Source organism: Papaver somniferum, unplaced genomic scaffold (assembly GCF_003573695.1).
Source record: "Papaver somniferum cultivar HN1 unplaced genomic scaffold, ASM357369v1 unplaced-scaffold_32, whole genome shotgun sequence".
NCBI lineage: Eukaryota > Viridiplantae > Streptophyta > Magnoliopsida > Ranunculales > Papaveraceae > Papaver > Papaver somniferum.
Window position 1 is genome coordinate 4,323,698 of NW_020643262.1, and position 15,252 is coordinate 4,338,949.

General features: G+C 36.8%; 1 protein-coding gene across 1 annotated transcript; it reads left to right on the forward strand.

The window, feature by feature from the left end:
• Positions 1-11,456: 11,456 nt before the first annotated feature.
• Positions 11,457-14,216, forward strand: LOC113341904 (beta-1,4-mannosyl-glycoprotein 4-beta-N-acetylglucosaminyltransferase-like). The gene is made up of 2 exons (XM_026586613.1): positions 11,457-12,052; positions 12,576-14,216. Exons 1-2 carry the CDS (start codon positions 11,981-11,983, stop codon positions 13,674-13,676), a joined length of 1,173 nt encoding a protein of 390 aa, XP_026442398.1. The 5' UTR covers positions 11,457-11,980; the 3' UTR covers positions 13,677-14,216.
• The last annotated feature ends 1,036 nt before the right edge of the window (positions 14,217-15,252 follow it).

The following is a 15,252-nucleotide window of genomic DNA, read 5'->3' on the forward strand; positions in this document are numbered from 1 at the left end:
CGTCAGTACTGGCCATCTATTCTCAGGCCTTACAACACCTTCATCTGAATTTCCCTGGAGCTGATTCCATCTTCCTGCTAAATCCCGTCATAACGACCGCAACTGAGCTTATAACAACTGCCAAGTACACCCCATACACATCCATTGAACCCACAACAAATTGAAAATAATTTACTGGTAGCTCTCCATGTCCATTTATGTCTGGTGTTAACTGTTTCCTAACCCATCTCAGAATACTGCCACCTTTCTTCCATTTCTCAGCATGAACCCATCATTGACGTCGTTTAGTTCGTAGATAATTCAACTCCATCAAAAATTTCCATTCTACAGCTCAGTTCATCACCACCAGTTTCGGTCCAAGCTTTTGCTATCATCTCTAGTTCATGTACACACCAGCTTTCAAAACCATCACTAGAACTCAACCAGACTTGAACTCAAATCACACAAACCTTAACTATACTGTTGTATTATTTATCAATTTATTCTCATACAGACGAACCTATACTCTTCCTTTGTTTGAACGACAATAATTCAGGTCTTGGGACTGCAGGTCTGTAATACAACCACCTCCTAACCAAGATCATTTCCTAACCCATTCTGCCCTTCCTTCCTGGATATCCATTCCATACAAGAATGATCAATGCCTTAACCCAACAGTACCTTCAGCTCAAATCAATCACTACCACTACCAGCAGCTAATTCGATCAATCTCAAACAATCAGTACCCAATCTTCATTCATTCCAAGATCTGTAAATGTTGTTAACCCCCACTGCCAACTGCAATTCATGACTAACATTTGTAGACAGTCACCAGCTTGCATAAGAAATAAAAATGTCTTTTGTGTTTGGTAGAGAACATAAGATGCTGATGAAGAAATGTGGAGGAGAAATGGACAACTGTCCAAGCCAACTTCATCCACAAAAGAACGCCACTTTCGCACCCTATTGTAGCACTACTTGAACTTCAATTAGATCAGTACTCGGACCACTTTAGTGTATCATCTGGGTGCTGCCGCAAAAGGAAACGATAGCCAAGTTAATTCCTTTGGTCACATGAGCAACAACTTTCGTTGCATTTTATGGCAAATGCTCTTTAGATCTTTATTTAGCCATTTATCCTTTCGGTAATCGAAGGTAATCGGATTCGCTCATACTTTCTATAAAGCACTAAAATAATGTTATTAGTCAAAATATTGAGTCCTAGCTAATATAAATATGAGTATAAAATGTAGCACTTACGTGCTTATCATACTTTATCTCCTATTTGAGACAAAAAGTCGTATTGCTATTTAGGCTTCAACTATACACATTTGGTATTTCGAGCCGACTTTATCTCAATTATCTATTTCTCGAAATATGTGTTGGTAAGCTTTCACTTTAACCAAGTTCATCTTTTATTCTTGACGAAATTCAAAAGATGATCATGTGAAAATCGCCTTGTAACATTTTACATGATTTGTGTGAGACAGTCATTTGATGTAGACTCGGAATGTTTCATATTGATCATTCGATCACTTGAAAATTGCTTTGAAGCTAATAGTTTGTGTGAGACAGCTATTTTCGTCTTCCAAGAATGTTTCAATGGTTTAAATGAGGGTTTAGAACATGTAACCATGATTAGATATAAACATAGTGTGTATTCGCATTTGTGTAAAATCCCAAACTGGGAACCATGGTATGCGTACCCGTACGCGTACTGGTTGGTTGTTGGAAGACCGGGAACTAACTATGCGTACATGTTCGCGTACTGGCGGAAGTTTAAGTTCCGTGAATTTCTGTTGGAGTTTGGAAGAGTAAAATGGTGTGCGTACCCGTACGCGTAACCAAACTTAGTCCGGCTACCTAGGTATGCATACCCGTTTGCATACTTAAGTAGGTTATGTTCTAAAATCGGTTTGTTCATGAACTAATACATTTATATAATAAGGAATGCAATCTTTTGCAAATCGTGGATATAATGTTCATGAAATGATTCGAGTGAATCAAAATCGATTTTGCTTCAATTGTGTCTGGTATACTTCTATGAGAATATAAACAATTGAATAACTCTCTAACTAGTTTCATTTGAGTCATGTGAATTAGTTATGATAAAGATGAATAAGGTTGATATGAAAGTCCTCATATGTCTAACCATTGGTTAACTATTGTTGAACTAACTAAGTGTACACGTTTAGGTACGATTACCTTTATCTAAATGATGGTACATTTCATTTGTGTATTACAAGCTAAGTTTGATCTAACGGTTGAAAGATATTTGCTTAAATCTAATCAGGTTTTCATCTAACGGTGAATATTGAATGCTTTGTTACCAAGGTAACATTGATTGCAAACCCTGATTTGAAGACTATATAAAGGAGAACTCTAGCAACTGGAAAACCTAATCCCCACACCTCATGTGTGATATTAGTTGCGATTAGAGTCGATTCTCCTTTAACCTTAGGTTTTTCACGAAACCCTGGGTCAACGACTTAAAGACTTCATTGGGATTGTGAAGGCAGACCCAACTATTTTCTCTGTAGTTGCGCGTTCTGATCTTGCTGTTTTCTACCGTGATTGAGTACTATCTTCTTTAATATTTGCTCGAGATTTATTCTCCGATAGGCAAGATTGAAAAGTAGTCACAAACATCTTCGTCTCATTGTTTGTGATTCCATAATATCTTGTTTCGTTAATCGATTAAGATTATTGTGAGGTGATTGACAATACTAGGATATTCTTCGGGAATATAAGTCTGGTTTATCAATTGGTTCTTGTTCACCTTGATTTATCAAAATACAGAACAAAACTCATAGGTATATCTGTGGGAGACAGATTTATCTATTCAATAGACTTTTCTGTCTGAGACAGATTTATCTAATCAATAGACTTTTCTGTCTGAGACAGATTTGTTTTTCAATTCTTCGGCTTTGGGTCGTCGCAACTCTTAGTTGTGGGTGAGATCAGCTAAGGTAATCAAGTGCGCAGAACTCGACGTGGTTCAAGAGGCGTAAGGTACGCAACTGTACCTTGATCAGTGTGACATTGGTTAGGGCTCAACTACATTCTAGTCCGAAGTTAACTTGGAGTAGGCTAGTGTCTTTAGCGGATTAATACAGTGTGGTGTTCAAATATGGACTAGGTCTCGGGATTTTTATGCATTTGCGGTTTCCTCGTTAACAAATTTTTTGGTGTCCTTGTTATTTATTTTTCGCATTATATTTTGTTATATAATAGAAATGTCACAGGTTATGCGTAGTTCAATCAATTAGGGAATCCAACATTTGGTTGTTGATTATATTGATTGACACTTGAATGTTGGTCTTTGGTACCGTTCAAGTTGTTTCAATAATAATCAGGCTCACGGATTTCTATCTGTTTGATTTGCTGATTATATTGTGAAATAGAGACACAACTCTTGGATATACGTTTCTTGAGATTAAGTCTGACTGTCTAGTTGATTCTCTCGAAAGTATATTGGAGTTTGTCCATACAGATTGCTAAGTGAAATATTGGGTGTGTTTGTTAGACCCTCGCTTTTTCAATTATATCTCTAGAAAGAACAAAATTATCTTGATAAACTAAATCAAGTTATGGTGAATAATATTCATGTTGAGGTTAATATTGATCTGCTAATTAGTGAGTGTAATACTCCTCTTTTCTATATTCCAAAAGATTGTAACAAACTGGATAAAGTACAAGAGGAGTCTAAATTTCATCTATCAGATTGACTCATCTCGAAGCATGAATCAATTCATCGGTCAAATCCTGATATACCTTGTCAAGATAATTGTATTGACCTCTTTTGTGAAAAAGTTAGGATGTCTCTTAACACTAAAAGAGTTTCGCTATGCAGTACTAAACATTATCTGCAGTGACTGTTTTTAATAAGTTGTAAAACAAGACATCAGGGACACAAATCTTTGTGTGTTCTTTTAAAGTTCTTTGAAAGACTTGTAAAAACAGACTCTTGAGTGTTTCTCAATTTTGTTGAGTGCAAAAGTAGTTGGAAAGAAGCTCTTTCTTGGTGTCATGATGTGCAAGGCTATTTTGTATTTTGTCTTAAAGTCTATACAAAGAATTCTAGAGAAATTTGCTGAGCCTTGCTCCAAATTTTTCATCCATATTTTGTTCCCTACAAGCATAAATTGATAGAACCGCATTTTGTGGTAATCAATAACTTTTATGCTCTAAACATCCACTGGATCATTTTATTGAGCTAAACATTTCAGTTCGCTTATCAAAATATGGTGTAGCATAAATCAAATAAACCCATGTTTGCACACGTATGGTTCATGTTGAACACGTAACCATTACGTTTTAGAACCGTGTTTCCTAACGTACATAGCCGATTCATGTACCAGTCCATCTGCACTTAAAAAGAGAAAGAACTCTCCTCATTTTTTTCACCTCTTTTTCTCAACTGTTCGAGAACGAAAGGGGAAAACCCAAGGTTCGAATACCATCATCTATATATCTCTCATTTCCTAACCATTTTGTGTTTAGTTTGAATCATTGGAATCAGGAGAAGTTTTTATGTGTTGATGGTGGTTTTTAGCTTAGGTTTAAAATCGTAAAACCTTACATCTGACATGACGTCACTAGGACCACTAGCACATTTATTGAATCATTGAACACGCCTACGTAAGAATTACCAGGGTACCTTTTTTTTTACACGTGTCATGTTCCACAGCAGAACCCTTAATATTGACCGACATCACCTTCGTATACCAAACCCAAAATTCTTACACCACCGTGCCAATGGAAAACCATGCCAGCCACGTCTCCGCGCCAAGGCATGCCAACCATGCCGTCCATATCTCCGCACCAAGGCATGCCAACCATGCCAGCCGCACCACTGTGCCAATGTCAAACCATGCCAGCCACATCTCCGCGCCAACCATGTCAGCCGCACCACTGTGCCAATGGCAAACCATGCCATCCACATCTCCGCGCCAAGGCATGCCAACCATGCCAGCCGCACCACTGTGCCAATGGAAAACCATGCCAGCCACGTCTACCGCGCCAAGGCATGCCAACCATGCTAGCCGCACCATGCGCCAATGGCATGCCAAGCCAACCGCACCTTGCCTTGGCCCCACCATGCCAAGCCGTCCGTGCCAAACTCTTGGCCCCACCATGCCGACCTTCCCCATGCGACTACCAAAACGAAGGCGTGCGACGATCAACGGCCACCCTTCCATCTTAGATGAAAATCCTAGCCGTCCAAGGTCGCCAAACAACACATGGTAACCTTTGGATCAAAACCCTAGTTTTGGCCATGCCAAACCGCGCCAAGGCATGCCATGCCACATGTGCCAATGGCATGCCAACCACCTTGCCGGGCCATACCATGCCAGCCTTCCCTATGCGGATACCAAAACGAAGGCCTGCATCAATCAACGACCACTTTTTCATCTAAGATGCAAATCTTAGCCGTCCAAGGTCACCAGCCAACGCATGGTAACCTTTGGACCAACGTCAAAACCCTAGTTTGGCCATGCCTAAATCGCGCCAAGGCATGCCAACCATGCCACATGTGCCAATGGTATCCCGTGCCAGCCAGCTTGCCGCGCCTAAGCCATGCCATGCCGGCATTCCCTTCACGGCTTCCAAAACGAAGGCGTGTGACAATCAACGGCTACCCTTCCTCTCAAGATGCAAAATCTCAACCGTCGAGGGTCACCACCGAGCCGGCAAGTCTCCCAAGCTCAACTTGCCAAACAAAAGCAACATGCTACATGTTTTCCACGAAAACACTCGAGACATCAATACATGTCACAAATTGGGGGATGTTCATTGGGTATTGGTTTGGCGGTTTACAGCGTGCGGCGTACACTACGCCCGTTACAAGACAGTGTCATAAGGATGAGGCGGTTAGTAAATACAGGGAGTAATGGTGAAACACTTTCCTTTATGGAACATCAATTCCATGCGTTACCGGTTACCACCTCCTCCCATTTACTCATTCTTACGAGAACAGAGTACGTTTCACTTCGACTTGTATAAATAGGTCTTACCTATTTCCACCAGACACAAGTTCTGGTCAGGAGCATACAACACTCAGAAAACGTTTGCTAGCTTTCCCATCTGTTAACTTCCCACTTTCTGATACAAGTCATAAAACAACTACTCTTCCAGAATCAACTATTCTGGTCTCAACACTCTCTTCGCTTCCATCCCAAAAACCAACCCTTCTCCTCCTCTTTGTGACCGAATCAAGTCTGGAACGACCATTTCTTGTTTTAGGCCGGATTTGTACAGATTGATCTCTCGAATCTAAAGTACTCCCTTGCAGTACATTGTTTAGGGTTTAGACTCGTTTCTCACCCACACACCCGAAATACCGAAATCAACAGAAACCATTTTCACCCTCAAACATTATGCTACGGGTCAAGAAAAGTTTTCGTGTTGGTCATTATTTCGGAACTTCACCATTTTTAACAGTTCGTCTACCCAAGTAAGTTCCATAACAACTTGATTTGTTTATTTCACTTTCTCTCAATTAGTCTTTCTAGAAGAAAGTTTAATAGTGGTGCAAGTTCAAGTAGAAGAGTTGTTGATAGTGATAATGAATATGATGATGATGATGCCGGTGTTGATGTTCACCAACCACATTTTGACACTAGACATCAAGTAAGTTTCATCTACATATCGTCCAGAGACAGATACAATAAAATGTTTAGTGGTCATTTTTTTACAGAAAGGGATTATGATCGGACAGTTCAGGAACCGGATTTTCACATGTTTATGAACCCGTTTGAGTGGGGTGATATTCATAAGGGTCTGGGAGAATCATATCCTGAAATGACTTGTGAATTTTATGCAAAGTTGCATGCACCCAACAAAACCAACTGCTACTTTAAGACTGTGGTCAAAGGGACACTTTTTGAGGTTAACCGTAGTGTTATCGCCGAGTTATTAAACTTGCCTCTTCCTCGTTCGTTAGTTGTCCCTCAACCGGAAGGTCGAAGACCAAATAAGCATCAGTTGTCTGAACTTCTCTTAGGAAAGGATGTGCTATGAACAGAAAGAAAACTGCATGTGGACAATATAAGCTTTCATTTGAAGATTTTTGGTAAGTTGGTTGTGGTTAACTTAATTCCCAGTACGCTTGACAAAAATATCTGGAGCAGAACTTTGGCGGAGTCGGTTTATCATCTTTTTTCCGGTGAAAAGGTTGATTTATGTGGATTAAATGTTCGTCAAATGATACACATGGTTTCACAGAAGAAAAACCCTGGCTTCCCATGCCTCACTAGGCAAATCTGCAGTCAATTTAAAATTGTTCAGTTTGGAACTTGTGTTGGTACTCCATCTCCCTTGAGCCAGACATACATTAACAAGATGAAGAAACCTGCCAATCCTGAAGTTTCTCTCTTTCAACAAAGGATTAAGTGCTTGGATAGACAATTGACTTATGCTGTGACGGCTCATCCAGACCCAGCAGAACCAATATCCAAGATTGTTGAGGATTACTATCGCGATCTGGCTTAGTGTTCTTTTCTTCATGTTTGTTATGTCAATTTCAGACTTTCCTTATGATATTTCGGTTGACATTATTATGTTGAACTTATTAAAACTATTATCTCTTAATGGTTGTAATAACTTTAATGGTATTTTAGCCTTGAATGATTTTATCCTTCAATTAAATCGTTAAATGTGTTCAGTCCATAAGAAGTTTAGCTGAATATGCTCAAAAGTTAAGTTTATTATGTCTTTATGCAAATATTGATGAAAAATATAATGAACTTTTGAAAAATTATGCAGTATTGATCTTTCCCTGATCCACTTTTATGTGAAAGTACTTTCTCAAACACAGTTCCCAAACAAGAGTTCCGGACCTGAACTAGCATTCACAGTTCGCATACTAGGTATGCATACTGTATTATGTCCAGACGTTGGTAATAGTTCTAAAACTCTCATCTAATTATTGAAACATCTTTAGAAGACAACAATGGTAATCTTGCACATACCACTAGCTTCAAGTAATTTTCAAGTGATTAATCGATCAATACCAAACTTCACAAGTTAACATCAAATTATTGTCTCCCACAAATCATGTAAGATGTTCAAGGTAAAGCTAAAGCTAAAAAGCTAAAAAAGATAAATCTAAAAAGATAAAGCTAAAAAGATGATGAACCTTAGCTAAAGATAAAAAGGTTCCAACACATATTTCGAGAAATATATAAATGAGATAAACTCGCCACGAAATTTTAAATATGTATAATGTAAAAGTCTATATAGCTATACGACTTAGTCTTTTTAGAAGATAAAATAGAATAGACTCTTGAGTGATAAATAAGTTTTAGTCTCCACATACCTTTTGTTGATGAAGTTCCTCCAAGCTCTTTAGTAAATCTTCTTCTTCAGTTGGTGAACGCCGTGAAGTCTAATGCTCAACGACACACTTTTATCCTAATCCGAGAACTAGATATAAGTAGACTAGAAATCAAGTATATAGTTTTGATCAACTAAACTTGACAAACAAGCTTGTGATAGCAACGCTTGCGAGTTCGACCGAGCAGTGCTCTAACACTATGCATTTCTTATACGCCTCTCCTTTAATTTCTACCATATATTTTTGTAGAGGTGGCTCGCAAGGAATAACTATTTGTCATGTTAGTTGATGTTAACATCTTTATCCCAAATACCTATAGCCTTTATTGTCTTCGACATCCAAGAAAACCCATATATTCCTTAACAACTTCAAACTGTATTTGAGGACCTCATTGTCAGCATGCTCACTTCCAAGCCACGGTTGCCATGTTGTTGATTCAATTGATCTCAACTCTAACTGCTCACTAGCATTAATTTTTGAGTGTCTACCTTAATCTACTTGATCCGGTGCTAATTCTTTCTTGTTAAAGAACGTAATTTTGGGCACACATTTTTCCAGACCGGTGCGTCACTTTTAATTTCGGGAGTCAATGTGTGAAAATTTTTAAGAGAAAAATAGTACAAAAACCAATAATACAAAAAAGAAGATAAAATAATGATATAAAATATTAGACAATACAGAAACATGATATCAGGGGCTAATTGGCTATGAACTTCATTTTTCTTCTGGTTATTATGCATACACAACAACACTACTTCTACTGTTTGATTCAAGCTACAGTTTATCAAGTAGTTTCTAACTCCTGCAATCTTTACTTCACATTATCTTGCGTACGATTGTTTGCAATGTAAAACCTTAATAGCTAAAACAAATCTACTTCACATAAAGGTGCGTTATAAGATCAAAATGCGCAGAAGTTCTACCTAGACATGTTAAGGTTTAAAAAGTACTTCACTAAACCATAAACTTTATCTCTCAAGTTTACAGACCGGACTAAGAACCATATCTGCCATAAAAACAGTACTATAAACAATTTTCGTACAGACTGGAGTAATATCTCATGATATTACATATATACAACAGTAATAAAGTACTCTCAAGACAGAATTCACACTAGTATATCAGTTACTTGATATTTTAGCCTAGACTAGTAAGAATAACCAATAAGAAAACTTCTACATATAAGGAGCGTAAATACAAGGAAAAAAAAGCATCAACATACCTCCAACACCATCCACATGTGTATTTTTCTGTCCGCTGCTAACCTCGCCTAAGGCTTTGTAAATACAAGCCAATACGGGACTTCCCCAATCAATTCTTTTTATTTCTTCTAAATTTTCAAAGTTAACCAACCATCAAACCTTTGCATATGATCCACTATTCGGTAAAAGCACTTGACCAATTAACCATAAAAGGGAACTCCGAATAGTTTCATCCCAAAACGGTTCCATTCTATCGGCAAACAAATTTCATCAACCACTTACACAGATTACCTAGTCAATACCATCACTATGGCGCTTCAAATAATGATCTTCGTCAAGACCCTTTTTCCCCACACTATCATCATATTCTTCTTCAATGTAATCTTTTCCCATATTTTTGGCTTCCTTTGCCTTATACTTATCATACAAAAATTTATAAAAGCTAGGAAAATAATCCCCAAGATATAATACATATTGTTCCTTATTTTCCTTGTACCTTATATAGTTTAGCTTTTCTCCAAGTCCAAGTCCTATCCGGTTAACCACGAGAAGTCATTGGGTGTGAAACCTATCTTAAGTGTAAGAAAATGGAAGGTGTTCGTAGATTCCCGCCACCATCAACAATTGCATCTACGGATTGTTAATCATCTTGCTAACATTTATTTTAAGAAATTCATTCAATCCACAACGAGTAATAACATTGATACACTTTTTTATGACGACTTACAATCTTATACAGTTTAATCATATGGTTTCATCCACCAATGTATCTGACTTTATTCTTATTCTTAACAACATGCTTTGTTTCCCCTTCCATAGAAGACAATGAAACATCATCCATACTTCACTATATATTCAAAACCAATCAAAAATCAATAATACTCAATCAATATTGGGGTACAAAACAAACAATTGTGAATAAAAATCAATTATGACAAAATCCTAAAGTTAATAACTCAATTATCAACCACAAATGATTAACCCTAAGTTAACAACTCAATTCTAGATGCATGCAACACAATCGCAAATTAAACATCAATCACATTTTTTTATCATAATCGAAAAACGAAATTGAAGTTCCAAACCTGTAACAAATATTCAATAGCAAAAATTAGATCATATGAAATTCAAATTGTCCTACTAACAATGATTCTTCTTTCTTTCTTCAACGATCCTCTGATTTGAGTTAGGGTTTCATTGTTACTCTCTGTTCAAGTGAAAGGGTTTGAAAGAAAGAAACTCTTAATAATACGGCACACCGTCCCCCGGTTTTTCCTTTTCATAAAAGAGAAAACGGAGAACAAATTCCCGTTTGTTTGGTTCTTTTTGTAAAATAGATAATCGTTTCCCACGTAGTCTCTCCACACTCTATCGCAGTATGTGGCCCCTCTTCATTTTCTGACATCTATTTAACTAAAAGACCCGCCCCTCCAACTCCCCTTAACTGTTTCACTTTTTGAGAAAAAGTAGGAAATTATAGAAAGAAAAAAGAAAAACAGTTAGGTAATAAAATTGTTTTCCAATTTTTTCCTTATTTTTCATAATTTAAACAAAGATCACATATTTGAAATATGTGGCCCGACCACATCGTAGCGGCACCGGAACAAGACTCCTCCGTTTCAAAAGGAATAGATAGACACATTTAAAGTCCATCGCATAGAATTTACCAAAAAGAATTTACCAAAAAGATCATTAGAAAGAGTTATCAGTCTGTCTTTCGGATATTCTTAAGTGGAAAATGAATGCTTTTTATTGTTTCTCTCCCTCCCATCAAAGAAAAGTCTTAGACTTACTTAACCCAATCAACGTGTGGGGACATTTTCTTCAAACACGTATAACCACATCTACTGTCCAAAATACCCTTTCTGTAAAGGGGGCTTTGAAATCTTCATAAGTAACAGGGGGTATCTGAAGTAAAAAAAAGAATACTAATCCCTCAAATATTTAATTAGGGTTTTGAAATTAATATACAACTGCCATTACAGAGTGGCAATCACAGAGCTTTTGTCTTAAAATTTGTTAATTTACAATTATAAAAATTTAGGGTTTTTATGATTTATTTAAATTTATTTTGTTCATTTCTCTCTCTGTCTCTACTACTTTTCTCTCTCCCTAGTCTCTTCTTCTCCTACTTCTTCTCTCTATAGGAAATTTTTAGAGTTGTAAAAGGATTTGGAGGAGAGATTAAAAGCAGAAAAGAAACCCAAACGGCTATAATTCCTGTACTCTCTAAAACTCTCTTCATACTAGTATTTATTACTTAGAGTAAGAGATATAGAGGGGGGTCAAAATAACAGAGATTTGAATATCTGAAACTCTCTGATTTTAGTTCTTTTAGGTTAGATTGTGGTGTTGGGTGATTCCCATTTTGTTGATCTGGCCTAACAAGAAGAACAGGATTGGGTTTTTATCGAATTTGCGAAGAGAAAGGAAGGATTTTATTAGGGATTTGGTGGTGGTAATGATGCCGGAAGGAGGAGGATATTATTGTTCTAAAAAGACTGATGATATATGTGAAGATGTTTGTGGCCAGGTATGTTGAGATGATTTTACAGAAAAAACGATTCCCAAATTAAATCTCTTTTGGATCTACTTTTAATTTTGGAATTGTTTTTTTTTTCCTTCTCTTCTTCTTATTTGGTAGTTAGATGAAAGTGAAATTGGGCCATTATTCTTGTGATGTTCTAGTTGAAACTCTAATGAATGTTGATGAAATTGCTTAACATTTTTTTTGTTCATGGTGATGATTTTCCCAAATTCTATTGTAGATTTGCAAAAAAAAATAAAATAATAAAATAAAGTAATTTAAAAACTCTATTGTTTGAGTCCACTAAAAATGAATTTGGTTTAGGCAGAAAGGATTTTGATTTTAGATTACTAGTGTTCTGTCATGAAATTTGCTATCAGAATGTCTTTTCTCTCGTATGATTTTTGGAAAAACAGTAGAACTGTTATAAACTGGGTTTGGTAGAATTCAGTTTGTTTTCATGCTTGATTTCTATTTATTAGTATCACGTTGTTTAAATGTTTTTTTCTTTCCTGGTGCTGACTTGCAGGAGTCTACTCAAGCAGCTTTAAGCATGTCTAGACTACGGTGTATTATGCGGGGATTTGATATGAAAGCGTATATACTTCTATTCATTATTGTTCCTACTTGCATCCTTGGTATGTATTTGCATGGACAGAAGATTTCTTATTTCTTACGACCAATATGGGAATCACCTCCTAAGCCTTTCCATGACTTGCCGCACTATTATCATGAAAATGTGTCGATGGAGAACCTCTGCAAGCTTCATGGGTGGGGAATTCGCGAGTCTCCAAGGCGGGTTTTTGATGCAGTGTTGTTCAGTAATGAGGTTGACCTACTGCAAGTTCGGTGGAATGAGTTGTACCCTTACATTACGCAGTTTGTTCTTTTGGAATCAAATTCAACGTTTACTGGTTTGCCAAAGCCATTTGTGTTTGCTAGTCACAGAGATGAGTTCAAATTTATTGAGGATCGGCTCACTTATGGGACTGTTGGAGGAAGGTTTAGAAAAGGGGAAAACCCATTTGTTGAGGAGGCATATCAAAGAGTAGCACTTGACCAGCTTCTTAGAGTAGCAGGTATAATGGATGATGACTTGTTAATAATGTCAGATGTCGATGAGATCCCGAGCAGACACACAATCAATCTCCTCAGATGGTGCGATGATATTCCTCCTATACTTCATCTCCGTCTCAATAACTATTTGTATTCTTTTGAGTTTCTCGTGGATAATAAAAGTTGGAGAGCATCAGTTCATGTATATCAGACAGGTAAAACAAGGTATGCACATTATCGACAGACGGACACTATCTTGTCAGATGCTGGATGGCATTGCAGCTTTTGCTTCCGCCGTATCAGTGAGTTCATCTTTAAGATGAAAGCTTATAGTCATTATGATAGAGTCAGATTCTCCGGTTACTTGAATCCCAAAAGGGTTCAAGACGTGATCTGCAAAGGGGCTGACCTATTTGACATGCTTCCAGAGGAGTACACATTCAAGGATATAATTGGGAAATTGGGACCAATCCCGCATTCATATTCAGCAGTTCATCTTCCAGCATATGTTTTGAATAACTTCGATAAGTATAAATTTCTATTACCGGGAAATTGCAAAAGAGAAAGTGGCTAAGTCTCTCGCTGGCAGGTCTAGGCTGGCCTGGTTTGTAATGGGTCACGGGTATGCGAACTATTTGATCGCCGTGCCAAGAGAAGGATCCTGTTAAGCAAGTAATGACTTTTGTGTGCATATGGATATGTTGTTTATCCAACTAATTTTTTAGACATTCTTTAGAGAGAAAGTTGAGGGAAGATGGATGAGTTCTTGAACTTCCATGGTAAAGCTTTTGTATATGGCCCTTGTTTCTTTTTTAGGTCTTGGTTTCTTTCAAGGTGGTGATGCCATCCACTTTGTACAAGGATCATCCTGTGGGAGAGTTGCTGAGGAAAGCTTTCGCTTGTTGGTATGGCTTTTGATATAATCCAATTGCGAAAGAAAAAGAAAAACAATCCTGGTTGAGATATTCTGAACCATTCTTTTGTCCGGAATTTTGTTGTTCTTATGATTAACTTATTCATACATATTCATATAGCAAAATGGTCTTCACTCTTCACAACTACCTTTGTACAATCTGGTTGATTTCATCATAATGCTAATCTCATTCTTGCTCCATTCCATTTTAAGATTTTTTTGCTGCTACCTTTTTTTTTTTGCTGCGTTCCTCTTTTTTTCGTGGTTCAGTTATAGTTGAAATAGTACCCTTAAGCTGTAAACTTAAGTTTGTAGTTTGTTCATTTGTTGTGGTAGATAATTGGTTGTATGTTCAACTTCATCCATATCTTACCAAACTTGGGTACAATATTGAATGTACCTAAGCTGGTAGATAGAGAGAGAGAGAGCCAGACAGGTAATCTAGTTGTCTAGCCATTTGTATTGTTTCTTTCTATAGAACAGGAGATAGAGACTGTTGACTGGAGTTAATAGTCTTACACTTGTTTGGGTTTGTTTTGAAGTCAATCCTGTTAAGTTATTGTGGTTTCAGTTTGTTTTGAAATTGAAGTCTTGTTAGGTTATTCTGGCTTCAGCAGGAACCTCTACAGTAGAATACTAAAGGCTCGGAACATTTATGATTTCGATTTGAACGTCGTCGTTCTCAAATTTGGGTCTTGTTAACTTGTATATCCATATACATGTTAAGGTTCATTTAAACAACAATTTCTTACATTGAAAACAAGATTTGTTTGTTTTATTACATTGAAAACAGTAATTCTTTGCATTGGGAACAAAAAATGTTGTTTTTAGTGCAAGAAAAACTAATTTCTAGTAGAATAAGACAAAAAAACACAATTTACAAAGAAATAAAATAATTCTTTATTAAACCTTAATATGTATACGGGTATACAAGTTAACAAAAGCCCCGAAATTTTTACCTGGCTAAATTGGGGCCTATGCCACTTAATTGGGGCCTATGGATTTCTCATCCACCCAATAGAGAATGATAAGGGGTGTCTAAAGTGTATTAAAATACTAGATTACCCTTATACATTCTTAATAATTCCTAAAACAAATTCTAAAATCTAAATCATTTCTATTAACAATCTTCAATCAAAAATTATAACCCAATTCATAAAAAAACAACTAAAACCTAATAACGAATAACAATTCAATTCTCTATTTTTGTTTTTCGAAAAATAATTCGGCGACAAAC